The sequence below is a fragment of the Erinaceus europaeus genome, chromosome 14 (genome assembly GCF_950295315.1).
Source record: "Erinaceus europaeus chromosome 14, mEriEur2.1, whole genome shotgun sequence".
Classification (NCBI taxonomy): domain Eukaryota; kingdom Metazoa; phylum Chordata; class Mammalia; order Eulipotyphla; family Erinaceidae; genus Erinaceus; species Erinaceus europaeus.
The window spans coordinates 1,907,847-1,930,346 of record NC_080175.1 but is presented as its reverse complement, the minus strand read 5'-3'; the positions used below and the strand labels follow the sequence as shown (position 1 = coordinate 1,930,346).

Genomic DNA, 22,500 nt, shown 5'->3' with positions numbered 1-22,500 from the left:
AACTCAGATGTCTGTGAGGATGGCGGAAGTGCTGCCGAGAGTGTGGAGAGGTGGCTCGCCCCCACCTGGTGGGACAGCAGCTCGGGGACGTCCCTAAACATGCCAAACAGACCTGCCGTGGCTCCCGGCAATTCCACCTTGAGGTGTCTGTCTGTCTGTCTGTCCACACAGTGTTAGTATGACCCCCAAGATCTGGAAACACCTCCCCCCAGTGTCTGAGGACAAAAAGGAAGCTGTGGACTGTAGACACAGTGGAATACTACACAGTTGTGAAAAAGATAAGCCTGTTGCCTCTGGGACCACATAGAGGCCACTGGAGGGGGCCATGCTGAGTAGAGGAAACCAGGAGGGTGGGGTAAAGGCTGGTGACCTCTCTCATGGTGGGACTTAAGGGACATGGGCTGTGAATATCCCTCCATCTGTATCAGTCTCTCTAAGAATGCTGGCGGTGGGGGGGGGGGGCTTCAGAAGTCCTTGGAGCATCTCCTCCCTGTCCAGAGGGGCCCCCACACCTTGGGAAGGGCTTGTGTGGGGGCCTTGCACTGGACACTGAAGGGGCCAGAGGGCTCTCAGGCCGGAGCCCACGGCGACTGTGTGGCCTCGGCACGGCAGTGGGTGACAGTCGGGCCCGTGCAGAGCAGGGCCAGGCTGGGCGGCCACTTTCTCCATCAGCTGGGCCCGTCCCTCTGTCTCAGCCTCCAGGCTTGGGGTAACCTCAGTGACAAGGACAGTGCAGGACACAACCAGCAGGCACTGGAACGCCACCCTTTCTCTGCGAGGAAGAGGGAGAGACACCACAGGGCTGAAGTTCCCCCGGGAACTTGGGTGCTGCCATGAGGTGCCAGGGTTCGGACCTGGACCAAGTACTTTGCAAGGCAAGTGTCCTAGCCTGGGGCACTCTCTCTGGGCCTGAGGATATTCCACTTTCTCACAGTGGGAAGGGCACAGCCTCTAGCTTAGGAAGCTCTGCGAGGGTGGGGGCCCAGGGTCGTCTGTGGAGGACGGTGCTGACACCTGTCCTGGGGGGAGAGGGGGGGACTTTCCCTCATGATGGCAAGTCCTGTGCGGCCACCTTCCTACACCTGGAGCCGAGGAAATAAACAGGCTGGCACCTCCCCAGAGCAGCTGTGACAATGGCCCTGGGGCCCTGAATACACACACACACACACACACACACACACACACACACACACCCTACCCCGTCCCCCTGGCCGCATGTCACTCTGAGCTGTGACCGTCCCTGTGTCCAGGGCATTCCAGAAGCCAGGGGGTTGGGGGCAGTCCTGGAGCTGGAGCCGCTGCAAATGTCAGGACCCATTCCCAGGGGTGGGCGTCATGAGAGAAACCATTCACGGGCTGCCTGGGCCCCGGCATTCCTGCCGTGACCACACAATGTCTCCTGAGCTCACACAACAGGCCTTCTTGGATTCAGGTCTGGCCAGAGACAGTGGGGGGTGGGGGAGGAGAGAGAGAGAGAGACAGAGAGAGGGAGAGAAAAAGAGCAGAGAGGGAAGCAGAGAGAGAGAGAGAAGAGCAGAGAGGGAAGCAGAGAAAGAGAGAGGGAGAGAGAGAGACAGAGAGAGAGGGAGAGAGAAAGAGCAGAGAGGGAAGCAGAGACAGAGAGAGAGGGAGAGAGAGAGAGGGAGAGAGAGAGAGGGAGAGAGAGGGAGAGAGAAAGAGCAGAGAGAGAGAGAGAAAAGAGCAGAGAGGGAAGCAGAGAGAGAGAGAGGAGAGGAGAGGAGAGGAGAAGAGAGGAGAGGAGAGGAGAGAGGGAAGCAGAGAGAGAGAGAAGAAGGGAGAGGAGAGGAGAGGAGAGGAGAGGAGAGGAGAGGAGAGGAGAGGAGAGGAGAGGAGAGCAGAGAGGAAAGCAGAGAGAGAGAGAGAGAGAGAGAGGAGAGCAGAGGAGAGCAGAGAGAGAAGCAGAGAATGCCCATGTCCCGCAGAGGAACTATTACAGAAGCCAGAACTCCCACCTGCTGCACCCCAGAAGGAATTGGGGTCCGTAGTCCCAGAGGGGAGACATGTTAGAAGAGATGGCCGAGAGGGCTGTGAACCCCAGTTCCATCAGGACCCAGAACAGCTGTGACCAGGAATCTGTTTTTGCACCATCACTGAGAGGAAAGAGAATCTGGAAAACACCAGAGGAAGTCAGACACTGTTTCCCTTATCTGAGCGGGCAGAGGAAAAAGGAAGGACATTCGGGAGCAGCAGTAGGCGTAGGGGTGACTGAGACAGGAGGACACTCAGGAGCAGCAGTGGGCGTAGGGGTGACTGAGACAGGAGGACACTCAGGAGCAGCAGTAGGCGTAGGGGTGACTGAGACAGGAGGACACTCAGGAGCAGCAGTAGGCGTAGGGGTGACTGAGACAGGAGGACACTCAGGAGCAGCAGTAGGCGTAGGGGTGACTGAGACAGGAGGACACTCAGGAGCAGCAGTAGGCGTAGGGGTGACTGAGACAGGAGGACACTCAGGAGCAGCAGTAGGCGTAGGGGTGACTGAGACAGGAGGACACTCAGGAGCAGCAGTAGGCGTAGGGGTGACTGAGACAGGAGGACACTCAGGAGCAGCAGTAGGCGTAGGGGTGACTGAGACAGGAGGACACTCAGGAGCAGCAGTAGGCGTAGGGGTGACTGAGACAGGAGGACACTCAGGAGCAGCAGTAGGCGTAGGGGTGACTGAGACAGGAGGACACTCAGGAGCAGCAGTAGGCGTAGGGGTGACTGAGACAGGAGGACACTCAGGAGCAGCAGTAGGCGTAGGGGTGACTGAGACAGGAGGACACTCAGGAGCAGCAGTAGGCGTAGGGATGACTGAGACAGGAGGACACTCAGGAGCAGCAGTAGGCGTAGGGGTGACTGAGACAGGAGGACACTCAGGAGCAGCAGTAGGTGTAGGGGTGACTGAGACAGGAGGACACTCAGGAGCAGCAGTAGGCGTAGAGGTGGCTGATAAAGGGAGTGAAGACAGGGCTGTAAAAGAATAAAAATGAGCAAAATAAGAGGAGAGAGTAGAGAGAGATAGAGAGATAGATAGATAGATAGGTAGATAGATAGAGAGATAGGTAAATAGGTAGGTAGAGAGATAGATAGATAGATAGATAGATAGATAGATAGATAGGTAGGTAAGTAGGTAGGTAGATAGAAAGAGAGAGAGAGGTAGGTAGGTAGAGAGAGAGAGAGAGAGAGAGGTAGATAGATAGATAGACAGACAGACAGACAGACAGATAGGTAGGTAGGTAGATAGAGAGTTAGAGAGATAGGTAGGTAGGTAGGTAGGTAGGTAGGTAGGTAGGTAGGTAGATAGATAGGTAGGTAGGTAGACAGACAGACAGAAAGAAAGACAGACAGGTAGATAGGTAGGTAGATAGATAGATAGATAGATAGATAGATAGATAGATAGATAGATAGGTAGGTAGATAGGCAGGCAGGCAGGCAGATAGACAGGTAGATAGATAGACAGACAGGTAGGTAGATAGATGATAGATAGATAGATAGATAGATAGATAGATAGATAGATAGATAGGCAGGCAGGCAGGCAGATAGACAGGTAGATAGATAGATAGACAGACAGGTAGGTAGATAGATGATAGATAGATAGATAGATAGATAGATAGATAGATAGATAGATAGATAGGATCAGCCCCTATCTGTGGCCTTGGGAGAACCACTGCAGTTGGCAGTGGAGGGAATGGGGACTCTGGACTCTGATGGTGGGAATGGTGTGGAATTAGACACCTGTTACCTTATAATTTCATGAATCAACATGGAATCACTAATAAAAAACTAAAAAGACAGACAGAGAAGCAGAGAGAGAGTGCATCAAACACAAGCCACCAGGGCGTGTGGCCAGCAGGAAGGTCTCGTGCAGACAAGGTGGCCCACACACGGGCTGTGCCCAGGACTTGGACACGCTCCCGAGGAGGCTCTCCTGGGTGGCCCGCGCTCGGGCCTGAGGTGCCGTCCAGGCTGCTGGCCCCCCATTTTTTCAGAGTCCAGGCCACCTCTCAGGACCCTCTGCAGCAGGAGCTGAGGGCAGAAGCCAGGGAGGTAGCTCAGTGAGCGGACACACACCTTGGAGGCCCAAGGACCCGGGCCTCGAACCCAGGTCCCTGCGCACTGTAATGGGAGCACTTAACCAGGTGTGCCATTGCCTGACCCCACACACTTCTGTCTCTCTATCTGAATGAAAAAGCAGCCCGGAGCAGTGCCCTCTCTCTTCCAAAATACTAATATAAAAGAAAACTAAAATAAATTTAGATTCTATATTAGAATTGTAGATTTTTTTTCAAGCTCGGCTTATAGTTTGTATTTTTAAACCACGCTTGGTGGCATTGATCCTGATCATCATGTGAGAAAAAAATTAAAAATAGAAAAATGAGAAGAGAAAGGAAGCCTATCTGGGGAAGCTACGAGTGAGAAGCCCGTGCCCCACACACACACCGTTTGCGGGGGTTCACACACACAGAGAAGGCTCTGGAGGCTTCCTCGCGGTAAACGCTGCTCTGGGTAAACGCTGCTCTGGGACTTCTCGCAGCCTCAGCTCCCGCAAGACTCACCAGCCCAGCCTCCCCCTCCTCCCAGAGTCCACTCCACAGGAAGACTCTGTACCCTCTCCTCGTGGGACCCAGTCACTGTGCCCCCGTCTCCTCGCCAGTCGAGTGAGGCTGACGACGGCCCCAGCTCTGCAGGGCACTGCAGGAAGCGTGTTGTTTCTAGATGTATCATAACATCCCATGAGAACTTCGTACAGGTTGAGGGAGAGAGAGAGAGAAGTCAGATCAATTCTCTGCCACCTGCTATGCTGGGGACTGAACTGGGAGCCTCCAGGGTGCAAGTCCTGTGCTCCACCCACGGAGCTATCTCCCTAGCTAGCACCAGCCATTTCAGAGAGCCAGAGGAGGCCAGCAAGGGCTAGACTTTAAAGAAAGAAGGGGGTGCCAGGCAGTGGCGCACCTGGTTAAGCACACACACTGCAGTGCACAAGGATGCAGGTTCAAGCCCCTGGTCCCCACCTGCAGGGGGGAAGCTTCATCAGGGCTGCAGGTGTCTCTCTGTCTCTTTCTCTATCTCCTCCTGCCCTCTCAATTTCTCTCTGCCTCTATCCAATAATATAGATGAATATTTTAAATATTTAAAGAGAAACGTGGTTGGCAGCCACCTCCCCTCCTCCCAGGACACACAGGCTTCCTCCTTTTGTCACCCAAGTGTCCTCGTCGGTGGCCTGAATCTGCTTCTTCTGCCTCAGAGTTTGGACCAGCCAGACAAGGTGCACTCTCTGTGCACACAGAGGAGACAGTCCCTGTGTAGCCGGTGGCTGCAGGGGCCGTGGGAAGGTGGTCGTTGTATAAGGGGCAGCGCCGTGGTGCCCGGGCCCCATCTCCTGTGGACACGGGTCCCGCTGGGCCTGCCGGCAGCACAGACACGGCTTTCTGCACCCCAGCCTTGAGGTGCCGGCTCTCCGATGGGAATCTGGTGACACAGAGGCCCAAAGTCCCGGGCTCAGCCGCTGTGTCACCTCTCTGGCTCTCAAGGTCCCTTCTTGCTTTTTTTTTCTTTAATTTTATTTATTTATTTTCCCTTTTGTTGCCCTTGTTGTCTTTTTATTGTAGTAATTATTATTGTTGTTGTTGATGTCGTTGTTGGATAGGACAGAGAGAAATGGAGAGAGAAGGGGAAGACAGGGAGGGGGAGAGAAAGACAGACACCTGCAGACCTGCTTCACCGCCTGTGAAGCGACTCCCCTGCAGGTGGGGAGCCGGGGGCTCGAACCGGGATGCTGATGCCGGTCCTTGTGCTTGATGCCACGAGCGCTTAACCCGCTGCACTACCACCCGACTCCCCCCTTCTTGCTTTCTGTTGGCCTGACGCGGGGCACAGACCCAGAGAGGCACGGCGGGGAGGCAGAAAGTGGAGAGAGCCCACCCCAGGGCCAGCAGTGGGGCCTCCTGACCCCTGAACCCGCTTCAGGTCCCCCCAGAAAATGCCCAGGAGGTGGTGCAGTGGCCCACGGGCTGACCAGACTCTGTCCTCTCAGGCTGCGTGGCCGGCCGTGAGCGGGAGACTCAGCCTCTCTGATCCTGGCAGGCGTGCTCCCCAACTTTGATGGGTGAGGCCGGGTGCCCAGGGGCGCAGGCAGGCCAGCTCTGTGGGGGTGCGTCCAGCAGGGCAGGGGGGCAGCTTGGCTGGAGGGACAGGCTGCCCCTGCCCTGTGAGCCCAGGGACGGTCACTACCTGGGAGGACGGCCCTACACGGAGCCCTGCCTGGCCCCAGCCTGGCCTCCACTGCCCACCTCCTGCTTCCCCATCTCTCCCTGGAAACCGGGGTGGGGAGCCATTCTTTGGGGGTCCTGGACAGATGCTGGGTGGGCAGCTAGGGGGCTGGGGGAGGCGGGAGTGGGAGAGCTCTGGGTTCATGCTGGGAGCCCCAGGGCAGGTGCTGGGGTGCACCTGTGGCTGCTCCGACGGCGCCACCTGCCGGCCGCCTCTGGCGGTGCACCGGGATCCCGCAAAGGAGCAAGCGCAGATGCCTCCCTGCGCCCCACACACCTGCAGCCAGGTGCGCCCATCGAGCTGTAATGCAAGGTGTTTCCTCGCTCGAACCCCGTCCTGGACGTCCCCTGCACTCCATGCCGCCTCCTAGCACCAGGGTCGTCATTACGCATCTGTCTGCCCCATGGGTGGTGGGGGGGCGCTGCACCCCAAGAGGTCACCTCGGTGGGCTCCAGCTGAAGCAGGTGCTCAGCACCTGTGGGTGCCCCACCGTCCCCACTCGCCTGCGACCACTCTTGTCCACGGGGACCCTAACAGGCAGGAACTGCACCCCAAATTCACAGCTTCCAGGCCAAAGCGTCAGATCCCTCCTGAGGCCCGGCCCCCAAGGGTGGCCCTGAACGCCCTCCCCCCCCCCAAGCTGTGCTGAAAGCCCCTCAGCTCCACCACCACGCGGGGGCCGGCTGGGCTCTGCCTGGTTCACACCCGCTCTGTGCTGAGTGCAAAACTCAGGGCAGGTTGGCCAGGCTTTGGCTAGGGTGCCCGCTGCACCCTGGGAGCCCCGCATGATGCTCAGAGCCAAAGCCCATCAGGGTGACGTCTCTCTCCCCTGTGGGTCCCACCAGCGCCCCGCAGGTTCATGCACAGAAGACGTCAACCACCTGGGATCAGACAGGTAAACCCACTAGCGAACCTCTGCCCACCCTAGAGTCAGTGTTGTGTTAAAAATTCAGGAGTGCCTCCCACCCCCGCACCCCTGCCTGAGCCGGCCGCGTTAGGAGGTGGACTTGCCCGCTCTTTTAAAGAGGAGAAGATCAGTTAATATTCCCAGGGATGGGGTGCACTGGGGTTTGCGGCCGCGCCAGTGGCATGATTGCTGTCATTATATGGTGCCAGTTAGGGTTTGCCCATGGCGTCGCCACAGAGAGATTCACCTGGGTCCCACCAGGTGGGATATGTTGCCAGGAGCCCTGGTGGCCGAGGGTTCAGCCCACCCCCACACAGGCCTCTGGGGGAGACAGAGGTGGCCCCTGACCCAGATGTGTGCAGGCAAGGCACGGCAAGGAAGTTCATCTACGCCGATGACATCTGCTGTGCAACTCAGGCATCAAAGTTCGACATCCTCGAGGAAACACTCACGAAAGACATGTCTCTGATATCTGATGACTGTAAAAAATGGCGACTAATTCCTAGCACTGCAAAAACGGTATCATCTGTTTTCCATCTACACCATGCCTCGGCCTCGCGTGAGCTTAATGTGCAGCTTGACGATACAAGAATCCGGCATGAAGCCCAGCCAGTCTATCTATCGTTACTCTCAATTACACTCTGTCATTTCACAAACATCTCATAAAAACTGCAGCAAAGGTGGGCGCGAGGAATCACATCATTGCAAGACTGGCCAGCTCCTCATGGGGCGTGAGCGCTTCCACACTGCGATCATCCTCTCTGGCATTATGCTATTCCACTGCAGAATACTGTGCCCCAGTATGGTTCCGTAGCCCCCATGTCCACTTGGTCGATTCCAAATTATATTCCTCCATGAGGATAATTTCTGGAACCATCCGTTCCACCCCGGTTCCATGGCTGCCAGTTCTTAGCAACATCGCCCCGCCAGATATTCGTCGGGATGCGGCATCATCTAAGTTCATTTCACACGTCTACGCTCGACCGGACCTGCCAATATACGCAGATATCTTCGCCCACCCTGTCCAACGCTTGATGTCTCGTCACCCAATCTGGTCCCCTACGCCTACACTGAACTTCTCTGTTCCAGACTCTTGGAAACAGAGCTGGCAGTCAGCTGAGGTAAAGAACAAACACCTCATCACAGACCCCTGCAAGCGTCAACCCGGCTTTGACCTAGCACGTTATGATCGGGCCCTCCTCAATCGCTATCGAACAGGCCATGGCCGGTGCGCCCCTAAGTTCCATCACTGGGGAGCCAGAGATGACCCGAACTGCCCCTGCGGCTCCAGACAGACTATGACCCACATAGTCAACGACTGCCACCTCTCCAGATTCAAAGGAGGTCTCGAAACTTTGCATCAGGCTCAACCTGACGCTGTTGACTGGCTACGGAAGAAGGGCAAATGCTAGAAGAAGAAGAAGAAATGGCGTGGGTGGCTTCTCTACTGGGTGCTGCTGGGTGCTTGGGTAGGAAGGAGGAGGAGAAGGCTCCTGAGAGCCGCTGGGGCCCCTGGTGACGAGCCCGTGGGGAACAAGAGCCCCACCACGTGGAGGGAGGCCACAGCACTGCCCTCTGCTTGTGCTCAGACGCTGGGTGCCAGTCAGTGGCTGAATGAGTGAGTGAGTGAGTGAATACGGATGTGGATGAAAGAAGTGGTGAACCACTGGGGGGATTAAGAAGTGAATGGATGAGTGAGTGAGTGAGTGAGTGAGTGAGTGAATGAATGATGAGTGAGGGAGTGAATGGATGAATGAATGAGTGAGTGAGAAAGAACATGGGTGAGTGAGTGAATAGGTGACTGAGTAAGTGAATGGATGGAGGCCAGGCGGTGGCGCACCTGGTTGAACACACACATCACAGGGCACAAGGACCTGAGTTCGAGCCCCCTGGTCCCCACCTGCAGAGGAGGAAGCTTCACAAGCGGTGAAGCAGGGCTGCAGGTGTGTCTCTGTCTCTCTCCCTCTCTATCTCCCCTTCCCCTCTCCATTTCTCTGTCTCAATCCAATAAATAAATATCTTTTTAAAATACGTGACTGGATAAGTGGATGAATAAATCGGTAAGAATGGGCGAGTAAATAATGATGAATAAGTGAGTGAATGAATGAATTAGGAAGTGAGCAACTGAGTGAGTGAGCAAGTGAGACATTTTTCATTACTGAATGAGTAAATGAATGAGAGTGTGGGTGAATGAGTGAGAGAATGAATAGGTGACTTTTTAAGTGGATGGGTGTGCAGGTGAGTAAGTGAAAGAATGCATGGGTGAAGGAATGATGAGTAAGTGAAAGGATGCATGGGTGAAGGAATGATGGGTGAGTGAAGGGATGCATGGGTGAAGGAATGATGAGTGAGTGAAGGGATGCATGGGTGAAGGAATGATGAGTGAGTGAGTGAAGGGATGCATGGGTGAAGGAATGATGAGTGAGTGAAGGGATGCATGGGTGAAGGAGTGATGGGTGAGTGAAGGGATGCATGGGTGAAGGAATGATGAGTGAGTGAAGGGATGCGTGGGTGAAGGAGTGATGGGTGAGTGAAGGGATGCATGGGTGAAGGAATGATGAGTGAGTGAAGGAATGATGAGTGAGTGAAGGAATGATGGGTAAGTGAAGGGATGCATGGGTGAAGGAATGATGAGTGAGTGAGTGAAGGGATGCATGGGTGAAGGAATGATGAGTGAGTGAAGGGATGCATGGGTGAAGGAATGATGAGTGAGTGAAGGGATGCATGGGTGAAGGAATGATGAGTGAGTGAAGGAATGATGAGTGAGTGAAGGGATGCATGGGTGAAGGAATGATGAGTGAGTGAAGGGATGCATGGGTGAAGGAATGATGAGTGAGTGAAGGGATGCATGGGTGAAGGAATGATGGGTGAGTGAAGGGATGCATGGGTGAAGGAATGATGAGTGAGTGAAGGAATGATGAGTGAGTGAAGGGATGATGGGTAAGTGAAGGGATGCTTGGGTGAAGGAATGCTGGGTGAGTGAAGGGATGCATGGGTGAAGGAATGATGAGTGAGTGAAGGAATGATGAGTGAGTGAAGGAATGCTGGGTGAGTGAAGGGATGCATGGGTGAAGGAATGCTGGGCTAGTGTAGTCGCCACACACTGCACTTCACCCCCAGGCATGCCCTCTTCTGCATGCTCCCTGCTGTGTGGCCAGTACCAGACAGGCGTCGCTCAGGCCTGTGGCCACCCAGCTTCCCTCCCAGGCCGTGCTGGGGTTCAGGGAGCAGCTCTGACCAGTCGTAGCCGGGCCACTCCTCTCCCTTCCCGGCCGCGGACCGAGTCTCAGTGACTGGGGGGCGAGTGGTTCAAGCTCCTCCCGGTGCGGTTCACCATCCTCTGTGGTCCCAGGTGCTTTGAAATCCTGGCCTTCTGGGCCAGCGACCTGCCTTGCTGGGCGAGGCCCCACTTCTGCCCGAATTAGATATTTACACAGGCGCTCCAAGCTAGGACTGAAGACTTAGTTTTAATAAAAGAAGATTAGGGAGCAGGGACCCTCCGGACCGAGTTACGATCCCCCCACCACAACCACTCAGGAGCGAGGGCCTGGAGAGGAGTCCCCAGGAGTCTGCCCAGCCCCTGACCAGGTGTTCACCCCGGGGCAGAGGCAGGTGGGGTCCAAGCCATGTGCGAGCCCAGGACAGGCCCCCAGGGCTGTGTGTGGCCGTCCCAGGCGCTGCCCAGAGAGCCCAGCCCTCAGGGCTCCCGAGGATCCTCCCTCCACACCTTCACCTCGAGTTCATGCCTTTGCTAGGAGCCCTGAGCTTACGCCCTGCTCGCAGCAAATCCACTTGCTCCCCAGTCCCAATGAACGCCATGTACCTGTGCTCTCTGCAAGAACAAACCCTTTTCTCTGTGTTTGCAGTTGATTACCGCTCAGCTTGACCCCAACTCACCATCGGGGTCCAATCTCAACTAGAAGTGGCTTTTCACTGAGTCTCCTGCCAGCCGTCCAGTCCCCTGGGGAGCCCTGGTCCCCCATCCCCCTGGGACAGCTGGGTGTCCCTCCCTGACTGGCAAGCACCCTGTTCTCCAGTGACAGTCCCCAGACTAGCAGGATGGGGCGCTGGGAAGAGGCCAAGTTGTGGCCATCAGCGCCCAGGTGAATGAACCCACTGACCGGCCTGTCCCATGCTCCAACGCGACCCAGGCCACCCAGTCCCCCGTCCCCGAAAGCCTTAACCCCACGCAAGACCCTGTTTGCACACGGGGCAGGACCCAGACCAGGCAGAGGACAGGGTCTTGTGCTGCCTGCCACCTTGGAGGTGTCCTTGTGCGCCCCACCGTCCACAGAAGACCCCCCCCCCAGCACCGCAGGAGGAACAGGCTGCCTGGGGCATCACCTCCCTCCCGGTCCTGCTCTTTCCTTGGTGGTTGAGACAGCACAGTGGTTCTGCAAAGAGACTCTCTTGCCTGAGGCTCCAGGGTCCCAGGTTCAGGGCCAGATGGTGGCACACCTGGCTGAGTGCTCACATCACAGTGCAGAAGGACCCAGGTCCAAACCCCTGGCCTCCACCTGCTGGGGGAAAGCTTCAGGAGTGGTGAAGCAGGGCTGCAGGGGTCTGTCTCTTTCCCTCTCCATCTCCCCCGCCTCTCTCAGTTTCTCTTTGTCTCTATTCAGTAATAAATACAAATTAAAAAAATAAATGAATAAAAAATGATTTTAAAAATTTAAAATCAAAGTCCCAGGTTAAATCTCTTGCACCACCGTCAGCCACAGATGACCAGTGCTCTGAGAAATATATATATTTCCTTTTTTAAAAGTAACTTTATTGGGGAGTTGTTGGTTTACAGTACAGTGATTCAATTCATATTTCTTTAATTGTGTTTGGCTCTGCGAGAGTCTCAGGTGTGAGTCACTGAAAAACACCTGTGTCCCCTTGCCCTCCAAGCCCCCTCCCGCTTCCTCCCAGAGCCGTGAGTGGGTCTCACTCTCCACAGGCCCTGCTTAGCTGTCTGGAGCGTGTCTGTGTTTGCTTCCTGTGCCTGTCTTCCTGTGCCAGGCTCTCTCCCTCCAACTTCTATCACTCAGGAGGCCTCCTCCCTGCTTCTCCAGCAACTTTTTCACAGCTGCATAGTATTCCATAGCGAAGAGGTCATATTTTAGTCCGTCCAGCTGTGGCTGGTGCAGCGTCTGGAGTTCTGAGCTGCCGTGCATGGTGCTGTCTTTAGACTTTTTTCCGATGCATTTCATGTTACAAAAAGCTGTTACTCACATGGTGAGAGTTTGAGCACTGGGTTATCACAGACACAGTATTCAAACCCTTTCCTGTCAGATCTTAAAGTCAGGGCAGCCTCTACTCATGTTTTTTTAAAAGCTGGTTAAATGAGGGGACTGGATGGTGGTGCACCAGTTAAGCTCACACAGTGCGAAGCGAAGGGACCTGCATGAGGATCTGAGTTTGAGCCCCCAGTCCCCACCTGCAGGCCAGCAGCTTCACGAGTGGTGAAGCAGGTCTGCAGGTGTCTCTCCCTCTCCCTCTTCCTCTCCCTCTCTCTCTCTCTCTCTCAGTTGTGTGTGTGTGTGTGTCCCTCTCTATCTCCCCCTCCTCTCTCAATTTCTCTCCGTTTTGTCCAATAATATGGGGAAATGGCTGCCAGGAGTAGTGGATTCATAGTGATGGCACCAACCCTGGAGAAAAAAAAATGGTTAAATGATAGATTTCATTCTGCTTTAGCGAATAGGACCCTGGGGGTGTTCTGAGGGCAAAAGAGACACAACATCATAGTGACACAAAGAGACTCTCAGGTCTGAAGCTCCAAGGCCTCAGGTTCAATCCCCTGCCCCACCACAAGCCAGAGCTGAGCAGGGCAAAGAAGGAGAAGGAGGAGGAAAAGCTTGCTCTGAAGAAAGGAGAACAGCCCTGGTCTCAAAGACTGCTGTCAAAATCAGGGATGTGTTTGAAGCCCCTGGGAGCATTTCCGTGTTCCTTCCCGTGGATTTCCCTGGTACCGGAGAGGGAGCACAGGACCTCGTGATTACAGGTCTGCAGGTGTCCCCTGGCCCGTCCCCTGGCCCCTGCAGACACCTTTGGGGCGCCTCCCAGGAGGCCTCACTGTGGGCTGCTGTGCCAACCGACCTGGAAGACGGAGCCACGCGCACCCCCCACACACACTCCAGGCTGGACCCCCAGGCCCAGAGCCAGCCCAGCCCCCACCCCATCTGGGCAGCTGGCTAGGCCTGCACCTGCCCCGTGCTTTCTTCCCTGTGCGTGTCCCTCCCTCTGTCCGTCTGTCCTGGACCCACTCCTCACTCCTGGAAAGCCTGAGTCACCCCCCACCCACACACACACACACTCACACACTCCTACCCGAGTTGAAGTCACTGCACCTGGTCCCTGGCTCCGGCTTCAGCGCCCGGGGTATGGAGTGGGGTGTCGGGGGCCCCAAGCTGCTGCCCACATCGGAGTGCTGAGCTCCTCCTTGGGCTGGACAGCGGTGCCCACAGTTAAGCACACACATCACAGGTTCAAGACCCCAGTCCCCACCTGCGGCGGGGGGGGGGGGAACGCTTCACGAGCAGTGAAGCAGGGCTGCAGGTGTCTCTCTCTGCTTCTCTCTCTCTCATTTCCCTCTCAATTTCTTTCTGTCTTTATGCAACGAATAACAGATAAAACGTTTCATTTAAATTAAAAAAGGCAGCCGTGAGACTAAACATTGATTCCAAGCAGACCGACGGCGGGCTGACCGTCAACGCGGTTTTTCAAAAGCAGGCAGGCAGGCGGCACTGTGGGAAGCAGACGGGGTGGATCCCTGTGGGAGCTCATGGGAGTTCTGTGCTGAGAGGGTGGGTGCTGCCCGCCAGGGAGTGCTCAGGTTTTTATTCTTTATTTTGAGAGAGAGAGAGAGAGAGAGAGAGAGATAAAGAGAAAGAAAGGAGAGACACCAAAGCACTGCTCCGTCATCCAGGGAGCTCCCCAGGGCCAACCATGGTGCTCCCATGTGGTGCCAGGGCTCAGATTTATGTAAATAGACTGCAGCTTTGAGTGGGATCAAACCAATCCCATACAGGCATACCGGAGCTTAGTTAAGCAGGATTAGAGACAGAAGCCAGGGTAGCTGGCATACTACCCAACAGACCGGCGTAAGGATCCCGGTTCGAGCCCCCAGCTCCCCATCTGCAGGGGAGTCGCTTCACAGGCAGTGAAGCAGGTCTGCAGGTGTCTGTCTTTCTCTCCCCCTCTCTGTCTTCCCCTCCTCTCTCCTTTTCTCTCTGTCCTATCCAACATTGACATCAATAACAACAACAATAATAACTACAACAATAAAACAAGGGCAACAAAAGGGAAAATAAATAAATAAAAATCAAAAAAAATAAATGAATAAAACTCCATGTCTGGGGGACTGGGTGGTATCGCACCTGGTCAAACACATGCATCGCCATGTGCAAGGGCCTGGGTTTGAGCCCCTGACCCAGCCCCCTGCCTCTATCCAAAAATAGCTAAGTTAATAATAAAAGTGACGAGAAAGAGGAATGTGCCCGAGACCTCAGAGCCCCTCACCTGGGTCACCTGGGGGGCCTCAGCTGCCTGGTGACCCCCTGCCCCCAGTCCTGACTTCCTGCCTCACGTCTCTGAACCTGTCTCTGTCTCTCCCTTCCAGGCCGGCCATGGAGCCCCTGTGCCCGCTGCTGCTGACCGGCCTTAGCTGGCCGCTGGCCCAGACCTTGAGCACCAACGCCACCACAGCCAGCGGCAACAGGACGGCCGCCACCCCAGGTAGGTCCCCTGTCTGCACCCCCTGCCCCTCTGGGTCAGCCCGGGGCCCGGCCTGAGCGTCCTCTGTCGGGGCAGCAAACGGGCCCATCGTGAGAGGAGGAGGGGGCGCTTCAGCACGGACCTGACGGTGCCTGGCAAAACCGTAGGGCAGGGCGGGAGGGAGAGCTCTCCGGGTGGGGTACGGGCCGCCTTTAAGCCCTGGCACCACTGGGGGACTGACCACAGCACTGGGGGAATCTCTAGTACGGCGGTGCTTTTTTCTGCCCCGTGTCTGTGTGTCTGTGTGTCTGTGTGGGGGGATCACTGCAGCAGGAGACGTCTCTCTCAGTCGAGCACAAGCCTGAGCCCTGGCACCACGTCCAGGTGGGAGCCCACGGACAGCACCCAGAGAGCTCCATGCAGGTGCAGCCAGGCCGTGGCCTCTCTCCTCTCTCTTTCTTTTTTATTTATTTTTTTTTTGCCCCCAGAGTTATTGCTGGGGCTCGGTGCCTGCACCACGAATCCACCGCTCCTGGAGACCATTTTTCCCCTTTTGTTGTCCTTGTTGTGCCATCATTGCTGTGGTTATTATTATCATTGTTGTTGTTGCTGTCGTCGGATAGGACAGAGAGAAATCGAGAGAGGAGGGGAAGACAGAGGGGGGAGAGAAAGACAGACACCGGCAGACCTGCTTCACCACCTAACCTCTCTCTTTTTATTACTGTTTATTATTGGCTAGAGACAGAGAGAAAAAAAATTGAGGAGGGAAGGGGAAATAAAGAGACGGAGACAGACACCTGCAGCCCTGCCTCACCACTTGTGAAGCTTTGCCCCTGCAGTTAAGACCAGGGGCTTGAACCCGGGTCCTCGCGCACTCAGCCAGGTGTGCCACCACCTGCCCTCCCCCCTCTTCCTCTCAAAAATCAAAGAAGATGCTGGGCAGGTCGTGAGGGAGAGGTGTTTCATTGCACAAGCAGGGCCCTAGGTTCAGAGCTCAGAGCTGTCTGCAAGCGTTACTGTGAGGCCCAGGCGGTGACACGCCCGGTGGAGTGCAGGCCTTCCCGTGCACAAGGACTCGGGTTCAAGTCCTGGGTCCCAACCTGCTGGGGTGGGGGGGGCCCTGGGAGCAGTAGAGTGATGTCTCTTCTCTCCATCTCTTTCTCCCTTTCCTGCTTTCTCTCTCTTTCACCCTCTGTGAAAAATCAAAACAGAAAAGAAGGGAAAATGGGGCCGGGTGCTGGCAAGGACCCAGGTTCAAGGCCCCGATCCCCACCTGCAGAGGAGAAACTTCAGAAGCAGTGAAGACATGCTATAGGTCACCTCTCTCAGGCCCACTCTCTCTCTCTCCCTCTCTGTCTCTCTCCCTCTCTGTCTCTCTCACACTCCCTCTCCCTCTCTCCCTCTCTGTCAACCCTCTCCCCTCAATTTATCTCGATTTCTATCCATAATAAACAAATAAAAATATTTTTTAAAAAATAAAATGTGGGGAGTCAGGCGGTAGCACAGCGGGTTAAGCGCAAGTGGCACAAAGCGCAAGGTCCGGCCCGAGGATCCCAGTTCGAGCCCCCGGCTCCCCACCTGCAGGGGAGTCGCTTCACAGGCGGTGAAGCAGGTCTGCAGGTGTCTGTCTGTCTCTCCCCCTCTCTGTCTTCCCCTCCTCTCTCCATTTCTCTCTGTCCTATCCTACATTGACATCAATAACAACAACAATAATAACTACAACAATAAAACAACAAGGGCAACAAAAGGGAATAAGTAAATAATTTTTTAATCTTAAAAAAGAGAAAGAAGGAAAGTAAGAAATAAATAAATAAATATTTTTTTAAATCTTAAAAAAGAGAAAGAAAGAAAGAAAGAAAGAAAGAAAGGAAGAAAGGAAGAAAGAAAGAAAGAAAGAGAGAGAGAGAGAGAAATGACCACAGGGAACTGTGAGGCTTCGCAGGCATGGGGCGCTGGCCGTGAAAGGAAAAAAAATAGCAAGAGGGAGGGGAAAGAGAGAGAGGGAGAGGGAGAGAGGGAGGGAGAGAGGGCGCTGTGGGACCATGTCCCTCCCTGGGCCTCTGGTGGGCGCAGCCAGAGCAGTGGAGTCTCTTTCTGGGGCGCGGGTGGCGTGTCACCCAGGGTGGGTGGAGGCAGTGGGGCTGTGCGGCGGGCCGGTCTGTGTGAGCCCCGTGCATCGCTCCTGCGCTGTTTGCTGTTTCCTTTTAATGTCGGAGGGAGAGACAGAGGTGAGGAGAGCGGCAGAGAGAGGAGAGGCGCCCCTGCACCATTGCACGCCATTCAGGGAGCTTCCCCTGGCGTCCTGCACGGTGCGCTCTTGTGCTGTCAGAACTCGAACCCGGGTCTTTGCACACCCATCCACTCATCCACCCACCTACATATCCATCCATCCATCATCCACCCCTTTCTCCCTCCCTCCCTCCATGCCTCCACTCATTATCCTTCCCTCCCTTCCTCCCTCCATCCCTCCATCCATCTCTCCCTCCCTCCATCCATCCCTCCATCCATCCATCCATCCCTCCATCCATCCATCCATCCCTCCATCCATCCATCCCTCCCTCCATCCATCCATCCCTCCCTCCATCCATCCATCCCTCCATCCTTCCATCCAATATCCCTCCCTCCCTCCCTCCATCCACCCATCATCCACCCCTCCCTCCTTCCATCCATCCCTCCCTCCCTCCATCCATCATCCATCCATCCATCCATCCATCCATCCATCCATCCATCCATCATCAATCCCTCCCTCCATCCATCCCTCCATCTGTAAGGCGTGTGCTATGGCGGCGGGGGGACTGTCTCCCTCTCTCAGACTGTCTCTCAGACTGTCTCCCTCTCTCAGACTGTCTCCCTCTCAGACTGTCTCCCTCTCTCAGACTGTCTCCCTCTCTCAGACTGTCTCCCTCTCAGTGTCTCTCTGACTGTCTCTCAGACTGTCTCCCTCTCTCAGACTGTCTCCCTCTCAGAGTGTCTCTCAGACTGTCTCCCTCTCTGACTGTCTCTCAGACTGTCTCCCTCTCTCAGACTGTCTCCCTCTCAGACTGTCTCCCTCTCTCAGACTGTCTCCCTCTCAGTGTCTCTCTGACTGTCTCTCAGACTGTCTCCCTCTCTCAGACTGTCTCCCTCTCAGAGTGTCTCTCAGACTGTCTCCCTCTCTGACTGTCTCTCAGACTGTCTCCCTCTCTCAGACTGTCTCCCTCTCAGACTGTCTCCCTCTCTCAGACTGTCTCCCTCTCAGTGTCTCTCTGACTGTCTCTCAGACTGTCTCCCTCTCTCAGACTGTCTCCCTCTCAGAGTGTCTCTCAGACTGTCTCCCTCTCTCAGACTGTCTCCCTCTCAGACTGTCTCCCTCTCTCAGACTGTCTCCCTCTCAGAGTGTCTCTCAGACTGTCTCCCTCTCTCAGACTGTCTCCCTCTCTCAGACTGTCTCCCTCTCTCAGACTGTCTCCCTCTCAGTGTCTCTCAGACTGTCTCCCTCTCTCAGACTGTCTCCCTCTCAGTGTCTCTCAGACTGTCTCCCTCTCTCAGACTGTCTCCCTCTCCGCAGAGCCCACTCCGGGCAGGGTGGAGGCGGGAGGGGAGCGCCCCGCAGAAGCTAATGTGAGAGACACAAAGGAGAGGTGGCGAGAAGAGGCTCAGAGGCTGCGGGATGCAGGGAAGCCGCGCGTGGCGTGGGCGGCGGCGGGCGGCAGGACGGGGCCTCTCTGCACGTGTGAGGCCCCGGGTTCGAGCCCCGGCGGGGAAGCTTCCTGCGAGGTGGAGCGGTGCTGTGGCGTCTCTCCGTGTCCCTCTGACACGCGCGGGGAGAGCAGGCGGCGGGGCGGAGGGCAGGGGGGCATCCCGCAGGGTCTCTGTGGTCTCCGCGGGCACGGGGTCCCTCTCGTCCTCCTCAGACCCGCTATGCCCGGCGCACGGCCCGCCTTCACCCTCCTCTCCGGGAAGGGCGCACATCTTGCCGTGCACAGTCCTGGGTTCGAGCCCCAGCATCATATGGGGGCAGCACGCTGGGGGGGGGGGGCGTGGGCGTGAGAGGGGCCGTCGTGGCGGTTGGTGGCCACGTGTCACCCGGACGGGCACCCGGGGTGCCCCGGCCAGCTGGGCTTCTGCGGACAGGGACCGAGGCTGGTCTGACCTCGAGCACCACTTCCGGGCCAGGCCCCTGTCCCAGTGACCTGTGTGTGACAGTGACAGACTTGTGACCTGCCCTGTTCTGGAGCCCTGGCAAGGTGCTGAGCAGGAGGTACGGGCCCAGAACTCCTACCCAAGGTGCCTTCTGCAGCTCCCAGACTGGTGGGGGGCTTTGAGTCCTGGTCTCTGGGATCCACAGGAGAGAATCCAGGTGGACTTCCTGGAGGAGAAGGAAAAGGAGGGGGGAAGGAGGAGGAGGGGTGAGGGTGAAGATGAGGAGGCCTTTGAACTTCTCTTTGGGGTGGAGGACATGTGAATGTGGAGGGGGCAACCTGCCTGGGTGGAGGGGAGACAATGTGGAGTGGGGTGCTGGTGTCAGGAAGCAGGGTGACGGGGACTCTGTGAGCTGTGGAGTGGGTGCTGGTGTCAGGAAGCAGGGTGACGGGGACTCTGTGAGCTGTGGAGTGGGTGCTGGTGTCAGGAAGCAGGGTGACGGGGACTCTGTGAGCTGTGGAGTGGGTGCTGGTGTCAGGAAGCAGGGTGACAGGGACTCTGTGAGCTGTGGAGTGGCTGCTGGTGTCAGGAAGCAGGGTGACAGGGACTCTGTGAGCTGTGGAGTGGGTGCTGGTGTCAGGAAGCAGAGTGATGGGGACTCTGTGAGCTGTGGAGTGGGTGCTGGTGTCAGGAAGCAGGGTGACGGGGACTCTGTGAGCTGTGGAGTGGGTGCTGGTGTCAGGAAGCAGGGTGACGGGGATTCTGTGAGCTGTGGAGTGGGTGCTGGTGTCAGGAAGCAGAGTGACGGGGACTCTGTGAGCTGTGGAGTGGGTGCTGGTGTCAGGAAGCAGGGTGACGGGGACTCTGTGAGCTGTGGAGTGGGTGCCGGTGTCAGGAAGCAGGGTGACAGGGACTCTGTGAGCTGTGAAGTGGGGTGCTGGTGTCACGAAGCAGAGTGACGGGGACTCTGTGATCTGTGGAGTGGGGTGCTGGTGTCAGGAAGCAGGGTGACGGGGACTCTGTGAGCTGTGGAGTGGGTGCCGGTGTCAGGAAGCAGGGTGATGGGGACTCTGTGAGCTGTGGAGGGGGTGCTGGTGTCAGGAAGCAGAGTGATGGGGACTCTGTGAGCTGTGGAGTGGGTGCTGGTGTCAGGAAGCAGAGTGATGGGGACTCTGTGAGCTGTGGAGTGGGGTGCTGGTGTCAGGAAGCAGAGTGACGGGGACTCTGTGAGCTGTGGAGTGGGTGCTGGTGTCAGGAAGCAGGGTGACGGGGACTCTGTGAGCTGTGGAGTGCGGTGCTGGAGTCAGGAAGCAGAGTGATGGGGACTCTGTGAGCTGTGGAGTGGGGTGCTGGTGTCAGGAAGCAGGGTGATGGGGACTCTGTGAGCTGTGGAGTGGGTGCTGGTGTCAGGAAGCAGGGTGACGGGGACTCTGTGAGCTCTGGAGTGGGTGCCGGTGTCAGGAAGCAGGGTGACAGGGACTCTGTGAGCTGTGGAGTGGGGTGCTGGTGTCAGGAAGCAGGGTGACGGGGACTCTGTGAGCTGTGGAGTGGGTGCTGGTGTCAGGAAGCAGGGTGACAGGGACTCTGTGAGCTGTGGAGTGGGTGCTGGTGTCAGGAAGCAGGGTGACGGGGACTCTGTGAGCTGTGGAGTGGGTGCTGGTGTCAGGAAGCAGGGTGACGGGGACTCTGTGAGCTGTGGAGTGGGGTGCTGGTGTCAGGAAGCAGGGTGACGGGGACTCTGTGAGCTGTGGAGTGGGTGCTGGTGTCAGGAAGCAGAGTGACGGGGACTCTGTGAGCTGTGGAGTGGGTGCTGGTGTCAGGAAGCAGAGTGACGGGGACTCTGTGAGCTGTGGAGTGGGTGCCAGTGTCAGGAAGCAGAGTGATGGGGACTCTGTGAGCTGTGGAATGGGGTGCTGGTGTCAGGAAGCAGGGTGACAGGGACTCTGTGAGCTGTGGAGTGGGGTGCTGGTGTCAGGAAGCAGAGTGATGGGGACTCTGTGAGCTGTGGAGTGGGGTGCTGGTGTCAGGAAGCAGAGTGACGGGGACTCTGTGAGCTCTGGAGTGGGTGCCGGTGTCAGGAAGCAGGGTGACGGGGACTCTGTGAGCTGTGGAGTGGATGCTGGTGTCAGGAAGCAGGGTTATGGGGGACTCTGTGAGCTGTGGAGTGGGTGCTGGTGTCAGGAAGCAGGGTGACAGGGACTCTGTGAGCTGTGGAGTGGGTGCTGGTGTCAGGAAGCAGAGTGATGGGGACTCTGTGAGCTGTGGAGTGGGTGCTGGTGTCAGGAAGCAGGGTGACAGGGACTCTGTGAGCTGTGGAGTGGGTGCCGGTGTCAGGAAGCAGGGTGACGGGGACTCTGTGAGCTGTGGAGTGGGGTGCTGGTGTCAGGAAGCAGAGTGACGGGGACTCTGTGAGCTGTGGAGTGGGTGCTGGTGTCAGGAAGCAGAGTGATGGGGACTCTGTGAGCTGTGGAGTGGGGTGCTGGTGTCAGGAAGCAGAGTGACGGGGACTCTGTGAGTTGTGGAGTGGGGTGCTGGTGTCAGGAAGCAGGGTGACAGGGACTCTGTGAGCTGTGGAGTGGGTGCCGGTGTCAGGAAGCAGGGTGACGGGGACTCTGTGAGCTGTGGAGTGGGGTGCTGGTGTCAGGAAGCAGAGTGACGGGGACTCTGTGAGCTGTGGAGTGGGTGCTGGTGTCAGGAAGCAGAGTGATGGGGACTCTGTGAGCTGTGGAGTGGGTGCTGGTGTCAGGAAGCAGGGTGACGGGGAATCTGTGAGCTCTGGAGTGGGTGCTGGTGTCAGGAAGCAGAGTGACGGGGACTCTGTGAGCTGTGGAGTGGGTGCTGGTGTCAGGAAGCAGGGTGACAGGGACTCTGTGAGCTGTGGAGTGGGTGCTGGTGTCAGGAAGCAGAGTGATGGGGACTCTGTGAGCTGTGGAGTGGGTGCTGGTGTCAGGAAGCAGGGTGACGGGGACTCTGTGAGCTGTGGAGTGGGTGCTGGTGTCAGGAAGCAGAGTGATGGGGACTCTGTGAGCTGTGGAGTGGGGTGCTGGTGTCAGGAAGCAGAGTGATGGGGACTCTGTGAGCTGTGGAGTGGGGTGCTGGTGTCAGGAAGCAGAGTGATGGGGACTCTGTGAGCTGTGGAGTGGGGTGCTGGTGTCAGGAAGCAGAGTGATGGGGACTCTGTGAGCTGTGGAGTGGGGTGCTGGTGTCAGGAAGCAGAGTGACGGGGACTCTGTGAGCTGTGGAGTGGGTGCTGGTGTCAGGAAGAAACTGAGGCAGGAGGACGTCACAGTCGAGGGTGGGGCCCTAATCCCTGGAAGAAAGACCTGGGGGAGTCGGGGTCTCTGCAAACTAGTGGGTCCCTGTCCCCGAGGGCAGCTGGTGCAGCCGAGGTCCAGGCGCACTGTGAGCTCTGTGCGGGCTCCTCCCGTGTCCCCAGCCCCTCCTGACTCTCCCCTCCACCCCCCCAGGTCCCCAGGCGCCAGGCGGCCCCCAGCCCCTGCTGG

At 56.8% G+C, this 22,500-nt stretch overlaps 1 protein-coding gene across 6 annotated transcripts in view; it reads left to right on the top strand.

Annotated features, from left to right (window-relative positions):
• Positions 1–22,500, top strand: part of PTPRE (protein tyrosine phosphatase receptor type E) — a 68,898-nt gene that overhangs the window by 12,120 nt on the left and 34,278 nt on the right. The window contains exons 2-3 of one of the 6 annotated variants that reach the window (XM_060171060.1): positions 14,781–14,896; positions 22,465–22,500. The exon at positions 22,465–22,500 is cut by the window's right edge and continues 64 nt beyond it. In XM_060171060.1, coding sequence (XP_060027043.1) covers positions 14,788–14,896; positions 22,465–22,500 — 145 coding nt within the window. In that variant the 5' untranslated portion in view covers positions 14,781–14,787. Of the gene's footprint in view, positions 1–14,579; positions 14,897–22,464 lie in introns of those variants that run through there. The other 5 variants (XM_060171056.1, XM_060171055.1, XM_060171057.1 and 2 more) reach the window with 5 other exon arrangements.